The 23,430-nt window shown below is 43.6% G+C and overlaps 1 protein-coding gene across 1 annotated transcript in view; it reads left to right on the top strand.

Annotated features, from left to right (window-relative positions):
* The window catches only part of HAS3 (hyaluronan synthase 3), a 120,045-nt gene that overhangs the window by 40,799 nt on the left and 55,816 nt on the right, over positions 1–23,430 (top strand). The window contains exon 2 of the mRNA XM_086946521.1: positions 11,414–12,034. Within this exon, the coding sequence (XP_086802647.1) occupies positions 11,414–12,034 (621 nt within the window). The remainder of the gene's footprint in view (positions 1–11,413; positions 12,035–23,430) is intronic.

The raw sequence follows: 23,430 nt of genomic DNA, 5'->3' as shown, positions 1-23,430 counted from the left end.
TTTCACGTTTTACTTCATTTTACATTCCCAAAGAATGTTTATTCCACATGTCTTTAGGGAAGTTGTTTTCATTTAGCATGCTCTTGTATAGTGCATACCGTGAACTGAATCCACCCCAGGTGTTTGAGTGATCTCAGGTTGTGGGTGAGAGTTCATGATCGGGCACAGTAAAGAGTTTGAGGCTGAAGGCAGTGCAAGTTTCTCACTGTGCCTCTCAGTGGATCATAAAAGTGTGCAAACTACCGGCACATACAATCCTTGACCTCTTTACAGAGCACGCTAAATGATGGTTAAGTGTGCAATTGTGAAAGGCATTTTTGGTGAAAATAAGTGAAAGAGGTAAACATAGCTGTAGAAATACTGACAACACCAAAGGAAAAGAAAATACTGTGTTTACATGTAGAGAAAGAGAGAGAGTGTGTGAGGTAGAGAGAGAAAGGGCATGGTGAAGGGGAGGTGGCAAAAGGGAGTATACTCAGCACAGACTGAAAAGATAGTGATGAAGAGGAAAGCAATAATGTGTGAAATATGGAGAATTTTTTTAAAATGCGGAGAAAAGACGCAAATGAGTAGCTAAGTGAGAGATTACAAATAAAAGTTATTATTATTATTCAGAATTTGTAAAGCGCATAGCTACCCTCGGGCATCCTAGCGCTAGCGACTGAACAGAGAAAACGAGTGGAGTTATGGGGCCGATTGTTGAAATAATCAGGTTTTAAGAAGTTTACGAAACGGAAAAAGGAGTTCAACGTGAAGGTGTGGGGGTAGTGTGTTCCAGAGTTTTGCCACATTGTAGGAAAAGGATCTTCCTCCGCTTCTTACCCTCCTGATTTTGGGAACGACTGCAAGGTTGAGATTAGCCGATTGCAGGTCTTTCTTGGGGCGATAGGGAGTGATGAGGGAGCTGTTGATGGCAGGGCCAGTTCCCCACTTGGTTTTATGGGCAATGCAGAGAGCCTTGAATTGTACTCTTTCGGGGATTGGCAGCCAGTGTAGGGTCTTTAGGGCTGGCTTGGCTGACTGTTTTTTTTTTAATCCAGAGCAGCATCTTGGCGGCACAATTCTGTGCGACTTGGAGCTTCCGTAATGTTGCTTTGGGAGCCCCTAAGTAGAGAGAGTTGCCACAGTCCAGTCGCGATAGTGGAGTAGTGCAAAGGGGAGTACAGGATTGATTGAGACACTAAGACGGACACTCCCTTTTTTCACAGATCCTAGTAATGTTTACTTCACATTCTCATACATTTTCATTTCTAATTACTCGCAATGTTATCATTATTGTTACTCATTTATCTGATACCACTAACAGGCATTGGTGAAGCTAGCTGGGGTGGCATTTTATAGGTGTATGCTTGTATTTAGTGAGACCTGTTGGATGCAATAATTGAACAAGCATTGGCAAAGCCAATAGGTCTTGCCTATGCCAGAGCTATTGTTATGCTATGTTAAAATATTTGTAAAGCACATGGCTGCCCCAGTAACGGGGCGTCCCAGCGCTAGTTTTAGAATGAGCGTCAGCTGAATAAAAAACAACACAGCCAGGTTTTCACTGCCCTTCTAAACGACCAGTGATTCTGGATGCTCCTGATGGACACAGGAAGAGTCTTCCAAATAGCGGGAGCTTTGGCGCGATTGGAGCGCCCTCCCTAACTCTTCTGACACAAGGGACACATGCCAAATAGAGATTAGCAGAGTGCAGATCCTGCTGAGGAACATACGGGTGAAGCAAGCTGGATAAAATGAAAGAAGCCTGGGAGGTGAGGATTCTATGTGCAATACATTGAGCCTTGAAATGAATTCTCTTATCCACAGGGAACCAATGCAACCTGTGGATATAGCTGGAAACCGAGCAAGACTTATGGAGTGCAAATAGTAGCCATGCTGCTGCGTTTTGGGCCAGCTGAAGTCTTTTAGTCACTGTCTTATTTGAGCCTAGATACACAGTATTGCAGTACTCCAGCCTAGAGAGTATAGTAGACTGGATAATGACTTGAAGTGTATGATAATTAAAAAAACAGAGAATGGGGTTTAGCCCTCGTAGAAGTCTAAAACAAACACCCACCACCAATTTTGCCTGAGCTTTAAGGGTCAGGGTGTTGTCGACCCAAACAATCACGTTTTATACTACTGCCTTTAGCAATGTGTTTAGCTATTATGTACACCAGTGTGGCTGCTGTTCAGCATGGCTAAAAGTTAGTGTAATGGAGTGGCGTGGTATGGGTAGGGTAGATTGGAATAGAGTGGAGTGGGGTAGATTGGGTAAACTGGAGTGGGGTAGAGTGGGATTTAATGAAGTGGGGTATAGGGGTAAATTGGAGTGGGGTGGAGTTGGGTAAGTTGGAGTAGGGTAGATTGGAGTGGGGGAGTTGGGTAGATTAGCTTGGTAGATTGGAGGGGGTAGATTGAATGGGGTGGAGTGAGGTAGATTTGAGTGAAGTAGATTGGGGTATATTAACGTGGGGAAGATTGGAGTGGGGTAGCTTGGAGTAGGGTAGGCTGGGGTAGAGCAAAGTGGGATATATTGGGGTAGAATAGAGTGGGGTAGATTGGGGAAGAGTTGATTGGGGTAGATTGGAGTTGAGTTGGATAGATTGGAGTGGGGAGGGTTGGAGTGGATACGTAGGGTACAATGAAGTGGGGTAGATTGTGGTAGTTTGAAGTGGTGTAGATTGGGGTAGGGTGGAGAGGGGTAGATTGAGGCATTGGGGCAGATTGAGGCAGTGGAGCAGATTTGGGTGGGGTGCGGTGGAATGTGGTAGATTGGAGTGGGTTAGATCCGGGTTCAGTTCATCAGGATATTTTGGGTTAGATTGGAGTGGAGTGGTGTAGACTGGGGAAAAGGGGAGTGAATTGGATTGGGTGGATTGGAGTGTGGTAGATTGGAGTAGAGTGTGGTAGATTTGATTGGAGAGTAGATAGGAGTGGGGAGGGGTAGATCAGAGTGGAGTGGGATAGATTAGGGTGGGGTATGGTAGAGTGGAGTAGAATTGAATGGGGTGGGGTGGGATAGATTGGAGTGGGATAGATTGGGTGGATTATGGTAGGGTAGATTCGAGTGAAGTGGGGGTAGACTGAAGTAGAGTGGGGTATACTGGTATGGAGTAGAGTGGTGTGTGATAGATTGGGATGGGTGTGGTAGATTGGAGTGAGATAGATTGGGATAGACTGGAGTGGTGTAGATTGGAGTGGGGTGGATTGGATGGGGTAGATTGAAGTACAGTAGTTTGGGGTTGAGTGTGGTAGGGTAGATTGGAGTGGGATGGAATGGGCTGGAGTATGGCAGATGTGGGTGGCATTTAGTAGATTTGAATGAAGTGGATGGGGGGTACATTGGGTAGAGTGGAATGGGGTGTGGTGGAGTGCAGTAGATTGGGTGAATTGAAGTGGAGTAGATTAGGGTAGATTGGGGTGGAGTGGAGTTGGATATTTGATAGTGGAGTTGAGATTGGCGTGGAATGAGTGCGGTAGATTAGAGTGGGGTAGATTGAAGTGGAGTGGGAAGGATTGGAGTGGGGTAGGGTGGGGTGGAGTAGAAGGCAGTGGGGTGGCGTGGATTGTGGTAGAGTGTGTAGAGTGGAGTACAGTAGACTAAAGTGGAGTAGATAGGGATAGATTGGAGTGGGGTAGATTGGGGCTGCGTAGACTGGAGTGTGGTAGATTGGGGTGGGGTAGATTGGAGTGGAGTGGGTTAGATTTGAGTGGAGAGTGATAGATGGGAGTGAGGTAGATTTGAGTGGAGTGGGGTAGATTGGAGTGTGGTAGACTGGAGTGGGATAGATTATTGTAAATTGGAGTGTGATAGATTCTGGCGGAGTGGGGTAGATTGGAGTGGAGTGGGGTAGATTAGAGTGGAGAGTTGTTGACTAGATTGCAGTGGAGTTTGGAGTGGAGTCGCGTAAACTGGAATGGAGTGGGGTAAATTGGACTGGGGTGGATGGGAGTCTGGTGGATTGCAGTGGAGTTTGGAGTGGAGTCGGGTAAACTGGACTGGAGTGGGGTAAATTGGACTGGGGTGGATGGGAGTGGGGTGGATTGGGGTACATTGGAGTGGGGTAGATTGGAGTGAATTGGGGTAGATTTGAGTGGCGTGCGTTAGATTGGCTGAAATTTGGTTGATTGGGTTAGATTGAAGTGGAGTGGGGTAGACTGAAGTGGAGTGAAGTAGAGTGGAGGGGGTTAGATTGGAGAGAAGTGGGGTAGATTGGAATAGAGTTTAGTGGAATGGGGTAGATTGTAGTGATTGGGTAGATTGGATTGCAGTGGAGAGGATTGGGTAGATAGATTGTGGTAGATTGGAGTGGGGTAGATTGGAGTGGAGTAGATTGGAGAGAGGTGGACTGGGTAAATTAGGGTGGGGTAGAGTGGAGTGGGGTAAATTAGGTGTATTGGAATGGGGTACATTGGAGTGGAATAGATTTTAGCGAAGTGGAGTGGGGTATGGTAGATTGGTGTACATTGGAGTGTAGTGGAATGGGATAGATTGAAGTGGAATGGGGCAGAGTGGGGTAAATGGTGGGGAGTGGAAGGGGGTGGAGTGAGTGGCGTGGAATCGAGTGACGTGTCAGAGGTGATTGGAGTGTCATAAAATGAATTGGAGTGGCATAGAGTTGAAGGGCATGTAGTGGCATCGTTTCGAGTATGTATGGTGTAGTAGTGGACTGCCATTACAGACAATACATTTCCAATTGAAAACACCATTACATTTGCACCAAAATACAGTTTTCCTATACACAAACGATAATGTGTGCACATGTCATCACCTAGAGTATTGATGTGTTTTGATCTTATTCAAATATTTGTTTCCACTACACTTCAAATTACAAAAAAATGCTTCTTTTGTACTAATTCTGAAACATCAGCACAGTTAATTTTTTCCCCTTGTATGATAGAAGAAACACATGTGATACCCTCTGCTCTTACATGAATATTCAGCAGGATAGTCACATAAATTCTCCCACTTTGAAGTTAGAGAAAGAAAATTAAGCACCCAGCTCCCTCGGAAGAGAGAGTTTGTCTTTCAATACACAGCAAATCTGACAAGATAAGTACAATATTTAAAGGCCTGTTTACAGAAAGCAAGTTCGTGGTAGAATACAGTAAATAGGGTTTGGGCAACGGGAGGGATGAACTCATGCTGGAGAACCTGAAGCAAATAAAGATAGCAACTAGAAAGCCAGAAAATGTGAGTTACAAAGACAATGGAATGTGACGGGCAGAATGCATTCCTTGGTCAGTTTTCTGAATGTCCTCAAGATGTTTTTAGTAAACCAGACGCTTCAACCTGAAAATCACAGGTGGCAGGCTGCAGGAAGCACGGGGTTCTGGTTTACAAGTTTTACGTCACAATCTTAATTGCATAGGACGCACATCGTGGGAGAGATTCCTAGCTACGCTCTGTAGCCATGACCCGTCCCTACCTATTTCTTCCCACTTGAAGCACTGGGAACTTGAGACTTATGGATAAAGACCATGCGGCTAGCAGACTTACAACTCCCTCAAATAGTATGCACATATTCAGCTCCCAGTGGAACGATTTACAAAACATTTGCACAAATGTATAATTTATAATTGAAAAGATTTCACAAAAGGTGAGCTTCCATTCATAAATCTATTTTTCCATCCGTAATATTACTTGATGATGTCGTAACTTTACATGAGGGTAAATCCTACTCTACTCTAGGAGCAGGCTTTCTAGGGTGGTAATGCCTTGGAAAGGTTGGAAATGCCTAAAATCTCAAGAGTTTGTAGGTATGCACGATCCTTTTTCAGGTCTATTCTGATCCTGGGAATGTTCGGAGACTTCCAGAGTGGTAATGGGATGGGAACGACTCCATCAAGAGCATCAGGAACCTTCTACTTTACCATCCTTTAACAAGAGGGGGGGGGGGGGCAGGTATGACACCGGGTAGTTCTGTGTAAAATCAATAATTACAATGTTTTTTTTTGCTCCTTTGCCAGTACTTGTGTGGAAGGAAGAGCGAGATGGAGGGAGGGAAGAATGGAATGGGGTATAGATGAATGGAGAGAAAGATGGGTGGACAGAAGGATGAAGAGAGGGTGGGTGAATTGATGGGGAGGTCGATGATAGATGCAGAGATGCCAAATGGAGAAAAGGAAGGAGAGATGGCTGTATTGAGGAAAGGATGGATATAAAGGTAGATAATGTATGCACAGAAGAGTGGGTTGATTAATAAAGACAGGAGGAATGGAGTAATGGATCAAGGAACGATAAGGATGGGGAAGAACCCAGGGAATCCCCCTACCTATTTCTCTTCAGCTCGCAAGAACATCATCAGCCGCATCCCTTGAGGCTCTTTCCTAAGCCCCACTCTGTTCAACTCCTACATGACCCTCCCCCCTTCCTCGGCCAGCATAATCAGAACCCATGGACTGAACATCATATCCTACACAGACGATACACAGCTCATTCTGTCTATCTTTCCAAAGACCCATCCACCACAAGGGCCAATTTCTGCTTTGCATGACCAGCATCGCCGACGGGATGCAGAACAACTGCCCCAAACTCAACACAGACAAAACAGAAGTGATGATCTTCAGAAACAACATCTCCCTGTGGAACGACTCCTGATGGCCTGCAGAACTAGGACCCTCACCCACTCCCACACACCACGCCCTGAACCTCAGCATCATACTGGACAGCAAACTCACCATGACAAACCAGATCAACACAGCCTCCTCCACTTGCTTCTTCACTCTTCACATGCTCCTTAAGATCTTCAAATGGCTCCCAGTCAGCACCAGACACACTTTTATCTAAGCCCTCTTCACCAGCCGTCTGGACAACGGCAGCACACTCTATAAAGGATTCCCAGCACACCTCTTAAAGAGACTGCAGACCATACAGAACTCAGCAGCCAGGCTCATTCTTGACCTCCCCAGATGAACCCACATCACCTCTCATCTCAAGAAACTCCACTGGCTACCTGTCCACAAGAGATGTAAATTCAAGATGCTGACTCACACCTACAAAGCCCTGCACAACCAACCACTACCTGAGCTTCCATCAGCCCTCCAGACACCTGCACTCTGCCTCCCTCTCCTTCTCTCTCCCTCACTCACACCTCTCACATCTGCCAAAGCAACAGGTGGACGCTCCTTCTCCTACCTTTTCATGAAGTCGAGGAACAACTTCCCCCTACACCTCTGGCCCTCACCATCCCTCTAGGAATTCAGAAAGGGACTCAAAACCTGGTTTTTCAACTGTTCCCGCCCAAGCAGCATGGCTTGCAGTACCTGGATAACCTCGCTGGTGATTAGCAGCGCTTAACAAATCCAGCTTGATTGATGGATGGATGGATGAGCGAAGGAAGAAGGGACGGATGGATTGTTAAAAATGTGGATGGATGAAGCAAAGGAGAAATACAAGGATGGAGAGAAGATAGGATCGAATAATTATCAAAAGAAGGATGCAGAGAAGGATGTATTGGTGTGACAAAAAGCATAGAAGCATGGCTAGACTATGTCTAGAAGCATGGATGGAAAAAGGACAGAAAAGAGGCAGGACAACAAGATGAAAAAAAGATAAAAAGAAGACTGGAAAGAGAGAAGAAAGGATAAAATACTGTGAGGGAAGGACCGAAAGAAGGCATTTTGAGACTTAAGAATTCCCTCAGGGGACGTAATGCTCTGAATGACTGCTGGCCTTGCTTACCTCACCCACTTACTCAGTGCCATTTGGAAAACTGTTTAAAGTGGAGACTTTTTCAATTTTCTGGCCCCAGAGCCCCATCAATTAGGAGGGTGTAGGAGAAGGGTATTCCCCGCAGGGTGAATAATATCTTCCCCTGTGGCTATCTCTTTAGGTCTCGCCTACCAGATTGCACAAGCTGGTGAAAATACATATTGTCATCTTACAGTGGACTTAGGGCCCACCCACTGCATGCCATTGGTTGGATTTATTGTCTCTCCCATTTGCTTGCTTCTTTTCAGTAACTTGTGTGGGCTTTTCCTCCTCTTCTTGTGTTTGTGCCGCCCATGGAGCATGGTTACACAGTGGTCCCTCATCATATTCTGCAGGGTGCCCCATCAATTTGTGTTACACCACTGTGGCCGTGTCCTTCCTCTGCTCACTTTTCAGGCACTACTTTTTTCTTATTGTTTAAGCACGCTATGAGAGTGCATGTGTTTTCCAGCTGTCTTCCTCGTGCACATCTCGTGCCCCCTCTGCAGCTCCTTGTTACTCTCTCGCCAGTGTGCTTCTCTCCTGCCCCCTCTGTGATGCGCTTGTCCGAGTGCTCCCCAGTCTTGCTCTTTCTCGTTGCTTCTCTTCTCAACCCCTGTGCTCCACATTGTTTCTCTTGTCACTTCCCCTCACCTGCGCCCTTAATGTTGATTCTGCTCCCTGCTTGTCCTCCGTGTTGCTTCTCTCCACTTGCACCCTCCGTGTTGCTTCTGTGTTGCTTCCCTCTGCCCTCCTGTCTGCTTCCACCCATCCCCCAGCTGTTTAAAAGTTTAAGAAATAACACTTTTCAGTAAATAGAAATAAAAAAGTACCCATGTCATTTTGTAGGAGTATATGCCTACAATATGATGTGGCGGATGCCTACAATATAACACGACAGGCAACACAGGCTTTTTTCTTCCTTGGCCATATTGCACAGCATCAGGGATTCTGTGCAGCTTTTTTAAAAAAACACTGTCAAACCGAATAGCTCCCACAGGTGAGCATTATTAGCTTTGCAAATGTTTGTTTTAAATGCAACTGCACAGAGTGACACCATTTCTCCATATACAGTTATGCAGTTGTATGCTATCATGCAGTTATCTGCTATCTTGTGGAAATGCCTCTGCATACAGGGACTTAGAAATTCATAAAAACTTTCCAGGAAGTTTCGTGCAACTGTTAAAAACCTTTGTCAACTGCGTTAGAAAAACAAGTGCAAATATACTCAGCTGCTTGTTGTTCCTGTACCCTTAAGTGCTGTATACCACAGCAGCTCCACAAAATGGCAAAAAAACTGTAGAAAAAAGTGTCTCCAACCACCACTCTTGTTTAGTCCCCAAAAATATCACTGAGTCCTACTGCATCCAGAAGACACCGTGGTGCTTTCCAATCAGTTGAGATGCTTCTCCAGTATAACTCCACCCTTAATAATTATTTTAAGTGTTTTTAAGCCGTTATACTGGCATTAGGCTCACATATTAGCTTATCAAAAACAATACATCACGATACCATTACAGGAAGTGACATCACACCGATATTAACCTGCATAACTGCACATGAAGTGACATTTGTGAAATAGTCAAAAAGTCAAAATTAATTCAAAGTTATAGAAAAACTCCAAAAAGACACTAAATTGGAATCATGGCCTTGAGCTGAACTGAATGGATAAATTATGCTGGTGTACAGATTAAATGTGGAAAATAAATCACACCCAAGTGGTGCATTACAGGAGGGTGTCCTGTGATGGGAGACCTTCTCACTGGGTATTCATCTTGCGTGACCAGCTTGGCGCACTGTGGATCTCTGGGAGGATCTACATTTGAATGACTGGGCCCACCCTTTCTTTCTAGGTGTGACATTCAGCCTGGAGTGAGGAAGCTCAAAATGTGTGAGTCTCACTCTCAATGAGTGAGACGTGAGATCTCTGCCGAACATATTGTTCCATCACACAATAAACTGGTGACTCATCCAAGTATAACCGTGTAGCAAAAACAAGCATAATTAACATGAGCATGGGCTTATCTCGTCAGCCCTACAGCATACAATTGTTTGGAAAGCAAAAAAGAGCTTCTGTTATAGAGGGGGTAGGATTGACGACTTAGCTCCTCTTGTACTTGGCATAAATAAGAATATCACTGGCAAGATTTGGCTGAGAAGCGATCTCTCTGATTAGTTTGCAGAACCAGGCTTATGAAAATGTTAAGCCTTTGTCCATTAGCCCATTGTGTTTTGTTTCCGGGATAAGTGCCTTCCTTTCCAGCTTTTCATTTTTATGAATTGTGCTTTGTGCCTTGTTGGTAGAATACCAAAACCTTCAAAAAGCGCTGCTTGTGGAATATAAATAAATTGATACTTAAACAGAAGCATAGAGCAGCCAACCCAGAGCTTAAGATCAGAGTCCACATATCAGTGCAGTAACCTAGTACTTACGCTTCCTGCCTAAAAGATCCACAGCCAACAGAGAACAATAGTGACCTCCTTTAGATCCGATCCACTATATACCGCCTCTAAATCTGCACAATGTGAAGTCTAACATTTTTCACCAAGCCATAACTACAACCCCATTACCAAGAAAAACTATAACTACAAAGTATTTCAGTCTCAGCTTCTGCCAGTCGTTCGGCCCACATTCCAATCCATCGTTGTTTTGTCCACTGCACCACTCTGGACAGGGAGGTAACCATATTGTTCTTGTTCCTGCTCCAGTAATTTACTGATTCAGCCCTCCTGACCCACTACCCTTGTGCTGTAGAAATTCACTCACTTTGCTGCTCTCCGCAGCATCATTAGAGTAAAGATGGACAAGCACCTGGATACTCTGTCGGGTGATTAGCCGCGCTTTATAAATCCTGATTGATTGATTGACTCCATTTGTCCTAGGTGGCATTCAGCACTGTCATTGTTTTCAAAACGTTAGGGAGGAGATTGGTCAAGGCTATTCTGCTGATTACGAATTGAACAATTAAAATGTATATTGTTTTTAGTCGAATTTTAAAAAACGTGAGCCACACTCTATTAGAAACTGCCATTGAGGTTGCAAAACCCTATTTTTTGTACGGTTAGGAAAGTGTCATATTTTAATAGATGCGATGGAGATGTAAGACAGGGGGTACAGTTGACGCATCATTTATATCACACTGCTTTGTGTTCCATTCGGGTATCTGAAGTGAAGAAACATTTCTGTACTCTTCTGAAATAATGATAGTGGTGAGTTGCTAGTAATATAGCCTTATAGACGCCGTAGCGGGCTATAGCGGCTATTAAAGGCCTACTCCAGCGTTAAAGGCCCGAGCCAAAGCCGGTATAGCCCAGCTAAGAAGGGCTATGAGGCCTCTCAGAGCCCGAGGGGGTTTAAGTCCCCTAGGGCTCCGAGAGGCCTTTGTGAAAACATTGGAATGTTGCTTTGCGGGCCTTTACCGGCCCGTAGAAGCAGGGAGCACCTCATTGTCTTCAATGGAGTGCTCCACATTCCAATGTTCTAATAAGCCATATAAAGGGGCCATCCAGTGGAGAGAAAAAATCCCTTTACCTAATTCTCTATCACAGCAATAGGCATTACAGATTGTTCCCTTGTTTGATGATCTCTCCTTGGCTTTTGAGAACTATTTTGACATCCTTCTTTGGATGACCCCCATGACCTCTATGGAATTGCATGAAAGGTTGGTTGATCTTCTTCCAAGTGTAGAAGAGGCCTCTATAATAATTTTCTCTATTTATTATTTTGTTGTACAGATGCCAGTGAGGGTAAAGGCGGCCCTTCGTCTTTTTGGTACCAGCTTCTTTGCCGTGTTAGTCCTTGGAGGGATCCTGGCTGCATATGTCACTGGGTACCAGTTTATCCACACTGAGAAGCATTACCTGTCCTTCGGGCTGTATGGGGCCATTCTGGGCCTTCACCTCTTCATCCAGAGCCTCTTTGCCTTTCTGGAGCACCGGCGTATGCGCCTGGAAGGAAGGGCTTTGAGGCTGACGCCATCAGTGGCCCTCTGCATCGCTGCCTACCAGGAGGACCCAGACTACTTAAAGAAATGCCTGCAGTCAGTCAAGCGCATCTCCTACCCAGACCTGAAGGTGGTTATGGTGGTGGACGGCAATAGCCAAGACGATGCCTACATGCTCGACATCTTCAATGAGATAATGGGCTCTGAGAAAACAGGGTGCTACGTATGGAAGAGCAACTACCATGAGAAGGGCGCAGAGGAGACGGACAGCAGCCTGCAAGAGGGAGTACGGCAGGTGCAAGAGGTGGTGCAGACCTGCGGATTCTCCTGCATCATGCAGAAGTGGGGCGGCAAGCGAGAGGTGATGTACACTGCCTTCAAGGCCCTTGGGGACTCCGTGGATTATGTCCAGGTCAGTGAGATGGAAGTTGTTGTCTGCAGGGTCACTGTGGGTGTTTTAATGTTTCTAAACTTGGCCCTGCCATTACCTACTAGTCACTCTTTAAGAATGTATAGTACATATTAACATAAAAGCTGAATCTAATGCTCTGTGTTGGTGGAGTCATAATTTAGCATTGTAGCACAAGCTGAGGCGATACCAGCCATTAAAGGCCCTACATTTGAGTTACATGCCTGAGAGGGCCTATAGCCAAGGAGAGGTCCTTAATAAACGGTATTACCTCAGCCTGGAAGGCGATAGTGGTATTAGAACATTCTATCCATCTGCAGTAGAATGCTTAAAATTATAGAGTGAAACAGAAATAGGAGCATTGGAATGTTGAATTGGAAGGTGTATGCCAGCCATTGTTGTTTGTCTGTCACTCTATTATCTTCAGTGGAGCTCTCAACACCCCAATGTTCTAATCTGAAGAGAGAACCATTGAAGATCATGCTTTTTAATTACTGCCCTTTAAATTATCATAATTGTCTTTTCCAACGTCTTTGTTCACAAAGGACACATTACACAACCTGGAATACCTGGAATTACTGTGAGGAACTATGGGCCCGATGTAGGTGAAATAGATTTACCGATTTTCAATTACCGAATTTTACCGATTTGGTAATGAAAAATCGGTAAATCTATGGGGTGGACATGTAGGTATTCCAGATGTGCTGGAATACCGAATCGGATGATTTCGGTATTTACCGATACCAAATCGGTAATGCCCATTCATTCCTATGGGCTTTGAAGCCCATAGGAATGAATGGGCATTACCGATTCGGTATTTACCGAATCGGTAAATACCGAATTTCACAAGGGTGCAGGGGGTGCCACTTTGACACCCTCTGGCACCCCCAAAACAGGCTCAGGTGCCATGTGGCAGGCATACATGCCCTAAGGGCAGGTCTGCCTGTCACATGGCATAGGTGTGCATGCACACATGTGCATGCACACCGGAATCGGTATTTTACCATCAAATTGGATTTGATGGTAAAATACCGATTCGGTAAGGCCTTTGGGACTCTGAAGAGTCCCACCTACATCTGGGTGGCTCACATTCAATAAATTTACCGATTTTTTATTTTACTGAATCGGTAAAATTACCGAATCGGTAATTTTACCGATTCAGTAAAATAATGCCCCCTACATAGCGGTCACCTATTTACCGATCGGTAACAGCCGAAAATACCGATTTTCGTCCGTTACCGGCCGACCTACATATGGCCCTAATCTTTAGTGTTAGGTAATATGCCTGACACAGTGGTAGGTGGATCCCAGGCGAGAGACTCTTTCTGCCTGATATCAATCGCTGTAATCAAAACATACCATGTATTTGAGATAATGCGTTTCAATAATGGGCCCGCAGGGTAATGATAACCACGGAAGACGATCCTATCCTGATATATTTAGGTTTTAATTGTGATTCCTGCTTTTAGGATCTCTGTAAAGCACTCTTTAATCTCCTCCTTACTAAATAATGGCTTAGTGTCGGCATTGTCAAGTGATCATCCGTCCACCTGTTCCAGGGCCGACTTTAGGGCGGTGCGACTGGTGCCGCCGCACAAGGCGCTGAGCTCAAAGGAGGGGGTGCTGTATTTGTGTCGTATTAAGTTAAAAGCACCTGCTGCAGAGTTCCTTTTGCGGCCAACAATTTTAGGCAATAATAAAAACATCAAAATAACTGTGGTAATTGATGTACCTGCTGGAGAGAGGTGGAGTTTTGTCTAGTTACCGTTTTGAATCATCCACAAAGTAGCACTGCTGCCAATCACAATTTGTTTTGTTTTGTGTAGATGGGTCAGTGGGTACTGCTTGTGTCATAGATATCCCTTTGATACTTGCAGTTCACAAGTTACAGTACAGTGAGCTATGAACTGGCATCAAAGAGCTGCATGCAAAGTGCAGACAAGCTTAAAAAGTTATGTTTTTCATATCAGATTTTCATTATCCTAAGTTTTCTAAAAAGGGTTCCTTTGGGAAGAAATACATTCTTATTAGTAAATCCAACCCCAACCACTGTGTTACATTTTAAACCTTGAGTTTGTGCTTCTCCAGACCCAGCACTCTTAAAATATATGAATCTATAACCTACCAGTATGTATGACATGTGACATGTACACTTGGTTGTCCTCCTTGTCTTATGTAACATTTCCTATACGCTGCTTTACACACACATGATTCATTGACTCTGTATAATGTGTGCAGGATGTGAAGTGCTTTGACACCCTACATTGGTATGAGTAGCGCTATAGAAGAAATGAAAGACGTGAGAGAGGGGCTATGGAGGGTGTTAGTAAGGGGATCCATTGAGGAGGTCACTGGGGGGCACCGACAAAGATTGGCGACGCCAGTACAAAATCAGCCCATGACCGGTCTAATAAATTGCTCAAATTGCAATACAAAGTGAAGTGGAGAGGTAGTGCAGTGGTCCACACACCTGTGTCAGGTTCCAATGCACATTCCATAATTACAGAGTACAGGGTCACATGTCCCTTCCACTGAATACCATTGGTCAAAGGTAAACAAACGCAGCTGTCCTGACATTCACGTCGTGAGATTTAGAACATATCTTAGCATCTCTGCTATAATTGTAGCCAACCTCAGTGCGGTTACTGTGCCACTATCACTGTTTGAATGAATTCCTGACTACTTCTTCGCCCCCTTGAGCACCCCGTCTCAGCGAATCCTCGTGATCAGTGATTTTATGTACTGAGCTCTTGTAATGTCCACATTGGGAAATACGTCCACGTGACTTTCATGTGCAGGTTAAAATGTAACATGTAAAGAAAGCAAGAGGGGATTCAAGTTGACTGTTAAATGCACTCTCTGAGCAGACCTCAAACCAAAAAGATTGACAGTCATGCATAGTGCAGGCATCTTTGATGTGTTCATGCAACCAATTTTTCAACACAAGTGTCCTACAGACCAGTCTTTACTCTGGTGACCGAGCCTGACTACCATCCAGCTTTTGGGGAAACAACTAGTGGAGTGCATGTCCTAACTATGCATCAGTCTCTGAATTAGTGAAGGGAAGATAACGGTTGACCCATCTGACTGTCTGCCATCTAGAGAGAACTGCCAAAGAGTGAGTTGCTTTCTAAGACGCTCTCACTGCGTATGAAGAGTCCCGGACAATGCCTTGTGGTTTTGAATGATGTGTTGATGGAGAAGAACAAAGCAATAGAAGTCCACCGTTACACATTTTAAATCTGCAATGAGGCCTCTCTATAATACATTCTTATGGAACTCGTCCCTCTTTGGCAGAGTTTTGGGAATCTGTCCCTACACTATTGATGGAGAAATATGGAACTTTAAAGCTGGATCTTCCCGTTTCCTCTTTGATATTGTGATCTTCACTAATTAACCAGTAAGTGGTGGCCAAATTGAAGGCTGGATTGAAACCAGTCAGCGTGGCTTGTGAAGAGCTTGCGGCCTTGTGTTTAGGTTTTCTCTACAATTCCTATGGAGTGGTTTCCCAGTTTCTATCTGGGCTCAATGCAAGGTGCTTGACCTCAATTCACAGCTCCTTCTCCGGAGAAGGTCCCCCGTACACAGAGACCATTGTCTATAGTTTGGTTCACGTCCAGTGCTCGTGCTCACGTGATACCTACTGTCTGCAGATTCCATGTTTTTAGCTCAGCGCTTGGGCGGGGAAGACCCGTCACCAGCAGGTTGTACGCTAGGTAACTTCCTGCCGAAGGACAGTGAGACCATTGTTATACACGTCTTGTTTTTTTGACGAGTCACAATTTTGGCTTTTTGGACTTCTGCCATTTCTTAAATAGCCTCTGAAGTCAAGTGTTTTTCATTCATGATTCAACATTAAATTATAAGTTGAATTTTGTTACTGAAACTTATAAATGTCAAATTAATAATGATAAAAGTTAAAATGCATTTACTTCCTTCAAAACACTCTTTCAGAGGGACGTTATACTTGAGAACCAGAGTCTTAGGTATGCCCCAGTACACTAGGAAGATATCTCTCCTTCGGCGGGCGGTATTCGTAGTCGAGCACCCATTAGTTTGAAAAGTGGTAAACAGTACCGACTTCATTTCGAATCTGAGAACCCGCAAACAGCACCAGTCTTGAACAATTGTTGTGGAGTACCGTTTGGGTAGATTCACCATACCCTCATTAAGCTAGGAGAGAGTATTGGCTTTTAACGCTGGTGAGCCATTACGTAGGACAATCGTCGGGGCATAAGTAACTGCTATACCGGCAGAACAGATTTACACAGTTCGATCTCCACCTTAAACCCGGCTGGGTTTGTGAGAAGGCTGTCCCCTATCCCACACAGTCCTGAAGAAGACCCGCTTTGACGCCCCATGTGCGCTTCCAGAGGGTCGAAACGTCGACGAATAAGATAGTGGATCTATTGCATCAAAATCCTGTATTTAATACTGACAATTGCGGTGTACAGTTCGATATTTGAAATAGCATAGGCCACGTTAAACTTTTCTGGTGTCCCCCTTGTAAATAATGCTTGTATAGTTTGTATGTCACACTTGCGCGGTAAGCACTGAGCACTATAAGTCACCATTTGCACAGCTTGTTCACTTCTGTACAGCCTTTTTTTCAAATGATATATGTTGGAAGTATTTATGAATGACTACAATTTATAAAAGCGATACATAAATACATAGATGGTTTGGGATTCTGGTTTTTCCTTTTCCTTTTTAAAACAATTTTTGCTGGAAATTTTCTTTGAGTAAAGAGATGTTTGTGTATGCATCTGAGTACGCTAATAAAGGTGTTACAAAAAAAAAAGAAAAAAAAAAGAGATGTTTGAATACTACATATGTTTATGAGACAGTAAAAGAAATACTATGCACCCGAATGAATCAGTGTGTGTTAGAGCATAAATGAGTGACTGATGGGTTGCTTAAATGCATAGGAATTCTCTTTGGTTTGAAAGGTGTGGGTTACATTGTGGTCTATGTGGGGAGTGTCTTGTTTTGGTGTGTGATTGGCAGAGCCAACTCATATATTGTCACTGAAAATGTGTAAGTGCGGAGCGTAGGAAAGAGGCAGATTGCGATGCACATGCATACCAATCTCGAGTAAGTTTCAGCTCAAAGACTGGGCATGATCCTCTGTTCTCTGGTGCCCTTGTGATGGCAAAAGGCCCTGTCTACTGTTGGTGCGACACAAAACCACTTATTTTAAAGAATGAGGTTGGCGTCTTTCTGAATTCAAGGTGGTCTTGGGTGTTTCTCGTCAGCCTACTCAACAATGTAGAGGTCCTTGAAGGCGGAATGTCCTGTCAGGCGTGGCCACAGACACATTGAAGTCTTGGTATGATATTTTTCCACAGTCTAAGATGTGGGGTCATGGAGATGACTTGCTAATACATTTTGAATTCTTTGCAATTTGTAGAGAAATAAGAGTGGATCCCTGAGTAAAGAATGTTTGTATAGACTTTATGAAACACGAAAGTGTAATGGCGGCTTTAAGCTTCTGTGGGAAACCCAAATGAGAAAAAATTTGTCAAATGTTTGCATGGTGTGACAACCAATTATTTTAACTTGGTTAATTTGAGGGACCAGTTACAGGCTGGAATCTATGATCATCTCAGATTTCTTCTATTGATGTTGCTGGTGATGGGCGTAATTCCTTGCACAAATTGTTGCTGGCTGGTAGTTCTTCCATTCGATCCATGTCAGTATTTATGTTTTGGAACAGGCTAATTTAAGGTGGCTCCTCAGCATTCATTAATTGATGGCTTGGAACCGACAGTTTGGCCCGGAGGTGTCTAGATCCATATGGCTTTCTTGGATGAGCTTAGTGCCCTAGGCATAGTTAAATCCGGTTTGGTTGAACGACTTAATGAGGTCTAGGATCAGGAATAGACCGGTGTTGAGGACCAGTGGTTTGATTAACACGCCTTAAAGCTCATAAGCCTTGGTGCTGAAAGGGGATGATGCAAAAGAAGGCTACAAGAAGATGCTGGATGTGTCGGAGATTTATGAGGACATCGAAACTACACCAGTTCCTTTGAAGCCTGGGGTGGCACCCTGTTAGATGGTCTGAAAGTAGGTTATTTTATTCCAGGATGTCACAGATCTGATTGAAGGAAGCTCTTTCAATCATTTGTTCTAAGAGCAAGCCTTTGGAGACTGGTCAATCGCAGGCAGGGTCAGCTGGATCAAGGTCTACTTTCTCTGTAGTGGTCTGAAGTAAGATGTTTGCAGACAGAAGCTTAGGTGTGCCTGGAGGGATTTTCAGTAATAGCCTTGCAGGGAAGGTGGTAGTTGTCAAGAGTATGATCTCCTTGGAGATTTGAGGGGTCCATGGTTCTGATGGTGAGCCTTTTGGGCCAATTGCCTTGGCCAGTTCCCTGAATTGGGGGAGTTGATTGAATGAGGAAAAGTCCCGCTGTCTACTGGATGACTAGGCAATGCTCAACTTGGCCTGGCTGGTGTGGTGTACCTTGCTCCTTGGGAGATGTTCCTGCATCTTTGCTCTTGAAACAAGGCAGTCTATAATGGCTTTTACATAATTATTGATATCATATTTTTAGTACATTTGATAAATTTAGTCTGAGCTCATGTTGACATTTCCTCCAGCAGAACCCACAGACATCTCCATGCTGCCATGTCAAAAAATCTATTTCGCTGTTAGTTTATTCCTTGACAGTTACTTAGCAGTTGCAACTGAAGAATATTCAATAAGGTTTCCCTCGTCATCTGTTTGGAGCTTCACTCCCCTTTTCGCCTCATTAAGATGTATCATTTTATCAGCATCGTCAGTGCCCTGAAGTAACTAAAAAGGTGATAGATAGCATTTTTTTAAATTCACAAATAAATAGTAAATACATAACTTCCCTATATTGTAATAATGAGGGGCCTCTGTCATATTTAAGCGTCGAAATTCTACGTGTATTACCCTTTTAAATGTAGTAACAATCTGTTGCACCATTGCTACCATCCAGGTAATTTGCTTATCTTTAACACATTTTGAGTGGCCTCTATTTTAGTTGCTTGTCAATTGTTCTTCAATCAATCACTCTTGTGCTATTTTAAATTAATCCTTTGTAGTTATTATTGTGAACTTAGAAGACAGTTAATATTTTTTCTGGCATCAGTCCATTATAATTTCTAATTACATGTTCAGTGTTAGACCCAAAGATCAGTTTAACAAATACACCAGCATTTTGGCCTGTGGTGTACCCGCCTTTCAAAAGCTTATACTTTACATTGCTTGTTTTTCACAATTTTAAAAGTAAATAAGAGAAACAAACATGGGGAACCCATAAATGGTGAAACAATTATCACAATTTGAACGTAATAATCTCTTGGGTCATCAGCATACAAAATGTGAAATCAAACTCACTACGTCCCGATGCTCCTTGTGAGCTGTCAAGCATCTTGCTTCTCAATTTCAGAATATTTATTATATCATTTAGTCTTTCCTTCCGATGTTCGTTCCGCTTGGAGTCTGTTCACTCTTTCTATTGTAATACTAAGTCTGTTACTTCACAACTCTCAGAATCATGATTTAGTCTGTCCATATAGAGACAGTTCACAGTTAAACTTAGAGTCAATGTTATTGTTGATTCAGTTGCAGAATCAGTTAAATAAAGCTTACATATTCCATCCTGTCCTTTGGTTACAAGTTGTAAGCACATTTTATCTAGAGTGCAATCTGGGCTGCAGAGGACAGTTTTGTTCACGTTCAAAATAAAGCTGTTTCCCCAGGGTGCAAACAATTTCATAATTATTTGGGGATACATCAATATTAATAAATTGAAAGATTTTTCCTTCACCACTAAGTCAATATACTGGACATTATTAACATCTGCATTTTAGAGGTGTCTTGTTCATTAAAAAAAGCACAATTCTATCCTGCTTTCACTAAGATTGAAGAGTGGTGCCCGACACAATTACCAGATTGATGAAAATTGAGAAGTTATGGGTTCTCGCTCTCAACCCACAGAGAATCAGCGTTGTGGGCTTTGCCTATGAAAGATCAATGATATTGAGTCTATGTCCTCAGCACCTAGTAGGACAGGGTGTCACCCTGTTCATGGACAGTGTGTTTCTCTAAGCAATGATTAGTGACATCAAAAATATACTCCTTTGCTAGAGTATTATTTCTGGCAATATCATTGGAAGACCTCCATGATGACATTTCCTGGGTATCATGAATTGTTGACAGATTCTCTATCCTCTGTTGTAATTACTAGAATTTCACCTATTTCATCGCCCATTATATAAATATTGTGTCTTTTTGTAGAGACAAACTGAACAATTTTTTCCAAACAATGATTTTTAATTAGTACTTTAGCTTTTTTTTATTATGATCAATCAATTACTCATTCCAGGGACCTTGAGAGTGTAATGCAGAGGCATGTAAAAACTCCATGCATGTGGTGTAATGAAAAACTTAATAGTGCTACTTGAACAGCCCATCCCTTATTACATCAACTAGCATTTTATACATCTATACCCTGAATGATGGCCTTTAGAGTTCCCACAACTGTGATAGAGCTGGCAGAGTATTTATTAAAAACCAGAATATTCTTCTTCCATGCAGAAATAGTGTGTCAGAAGAACTTTCTTAAGAATAAGTTTTGTCTTTGTGTGTACCATCTGCTTCTTGTAAACCAAAACATGCCTTGAAACTCAGTTCTCAGTAATGCTATTCATTTTCTCCACCTGCACAGCCCCACCTTTCCTTCCACTACACCCTGCCCTTTCCCACACTGTCTGGGAAAATAACCCACTTTGTGGCTGAAAACCTGCAGTCTTTTTAGCTCCATGGTTCAATGCTCCTCCTAGATAAACAAAATGAAAACGGAAAATAAATCTTATGCAACCCAGAAAAGAAAACTTCTCAAACTTTGTAAGAGCAAGCTGATTAATTCCTGTCTGAAGGCAGCGAAAGTGTTCTTTTGTTTGTTCCACCATTACACCAAATAAATGGTCTGATTTAGAGATTGGCGATGGAGTACGCAGCCCAAGAAACCCTTGGTTCACGTGCCTCATGTAGCAATGTGCCGTCCTTAAGTATTCTATTGATAGAGACCTTGTTGGCTTCTTTGACGGAATACTTCCTCTGATGGCCAGATAGATAGATGTAATGTCTTTATTTTTCCCCTGTCGGTCACCATCAGGAAAACCCTAGTGGTGGGGTATGGGAAAAAATAAATAATGACCTTCCACACCCTTACAGGAAACTCCGAGGTTGTGGGGGGTCTTTAGCTTTTTGTTTTCAGAAACAAACGCCCACTTTGGGAGTTTGTTTCTGAAAACAACAATTTTACAAACGTTTACAGACAGCCGTGGTCTACCAAACCTTTTGCCCTTTGAAAGAACAGTGGTTCCTTTCAAATTAGAGAGACAACAGCTGGGCTGGTAGCCATCTTTAAATTTTGCATATGGTCTTCAGTCAGTGTGGAGGAGGTAAGGTCCTCCCCACTCAGTCGGATGTACTCCCTCCTCAAAACTATAAATCAGGCTCCACGTCTCATTGTCGCAGATTGTTTTGAGCTTTGATGGCTCTTGTGGATACAAATTGAATCACATGCTGTAAATTGATCAATAAGGAGTGGAGTCTTCAGCACTGACTAAAACTAGGTTTGATCAAATCTGACAAAGCAAAACAAAATATGTTCTCCATCTTCAGCATGCTTTGCTGAAATGCTTTTGTTGAAGTGCAAAGGTCACAAGTTTGTCAAAATGTAGTTGGTTTCACTGGGTCTATTACTAGTTGACAATGAAACCTATGAGTTGTCCTTCAAGAGATTCAACTGCACATATTCAGGGACAGCCTTGGAAAATAGGTCGTTAGTGTATATGGAGGCCGTTAGTGTATATGGAGGGATGATTCCTTCAGCTTTTTCTCTGATTCTAATGACTCCTAAATGTTCCCTTTCTTGCTTGTTTTCTATATCTTCTAGCTTCAAATAGGCATCGCTCATGTGATTGGATAGTGCGGAAACACTTGCTGCATTTTTAAAGATGATATTTTCAATTTCACTCACTAGTGTATATATTTTTGACATATCATTATTGATTGTCATCATATGTTCTCAGTTGTGGATATTTATGTTTGAAGTGGACAACTGCTTTTTCCAACCACCACAGAAATGAAGTGAGGCTTTTCTTATTGGGCACAGTGTGGATTAAATGAGGTTATTAAGGTGGTCTTTTCATTACTCCAGTCCTTCATTTGTGTCTTGTTTTTTTTTTGTAAATACATTTTTTATTGAGTCAACAGGCGGCATTAATCAGCAGCTTAATATCACGTGCAATAAAAACTTGTATGCATTTCAATATTTATTGTCAAAAACAGGATTAACCAATGCTCAATGTTTTACCCCCCCCCCCCCAGCTCCTCCGCCCCCTCCCCCTCTACCCCCACCCCCCTGTCAGTGTGCCCTCGAGTGTCTCCTTGCTACAAAGCACCTGCAATCCTGGATTCCACAAAACTTAACACAAATCAATGTGAGATAACATCATCATTAATCTCAATAGGTAGTAGATTCCATCTGGTTGTTCACATGTGCTCCGAGTCTCCCTCCTGAACTTTCAATATTTCTGGATGTGTCGTGTAGTGCTTAGCTCCTCCCTATATGTGCTCAAGTGTCCCCATCTAAAACATTCCCCTCTGCGTTCCCGGGATCCCCTGCTCTGGTCCTCACTCCCTGATCTACAACTGCCTGCACCTAGTCTTCTTCGTCCAGCTCAACCGGGGATTAGAGTTCCGTCACTAACGCTCCCCAGGCCCTTGCAACTTCCAGCGCCTTGTCATTAGAGGAATGCCTGGCCAGCTGGAGCCGAAGTGTCGCCTCGCTCCCCGCCCAGTGCTGGAAGCGCGCCTTCCACCTCCCAAAGCTAGGACCGTCCTCGTCTTCCAGTGCATGGCAAGCTCCCTCTTCGTCAAAATTAAACCCAAGTCATAAAATTTGCTTGTTACTTTAGTGTTGGGAGTGTGCGGAAACCACAACAGAAGGCAGGTTCCCATCTCAGCTTCCAGGTCACGCGCCGTCACTCGGTTCAAACATGTCATCACATCCACCCAATAAGAGCCTAATCCCACACAGGACCAAAACATGTGACCAAAATCAGCGTCTTCTGCATTGCACCGAGGGCACAGCGATTGGGTTCGCCCAAAATACTGCTGGATTTTGACCGGGGTTAAGTAGGCCCTGTGGAGAGTATAAAATTGGACCAGTTGGAACCTAGAATTACGCGTGCCCTTCCAGGCCCGCCTCAGCAACTGTGGCCACGTCGTCTCGGAATTGAGCTTACCAAGATCTTCCTCCCATTTACCTCTCAAGCTATCCAGAGGGGAAAGGTTTTCCGTGGACAATCGCCGATATAAGCAGGTGATGGCCTTAAACGTACCCGCCGCCATAGTG

Source organism: Lissotriton vulgaris, chromosome 12, assembly GCF_964263255.1.
Source record: "Lissotriton vulgaris chromosome 12, aLisVul1.2, whole genome shotgun sequence".
NCBI classification, from domain to species: Eukaryota; Metazoa; Chordata; class Amphibia; order Caudata; family Salamandridae; genus Lissotriton; species Lissotriton vulgaris.
This window is presented reverse-complemented; position numbering and strand designations above follow the sequence as displayed.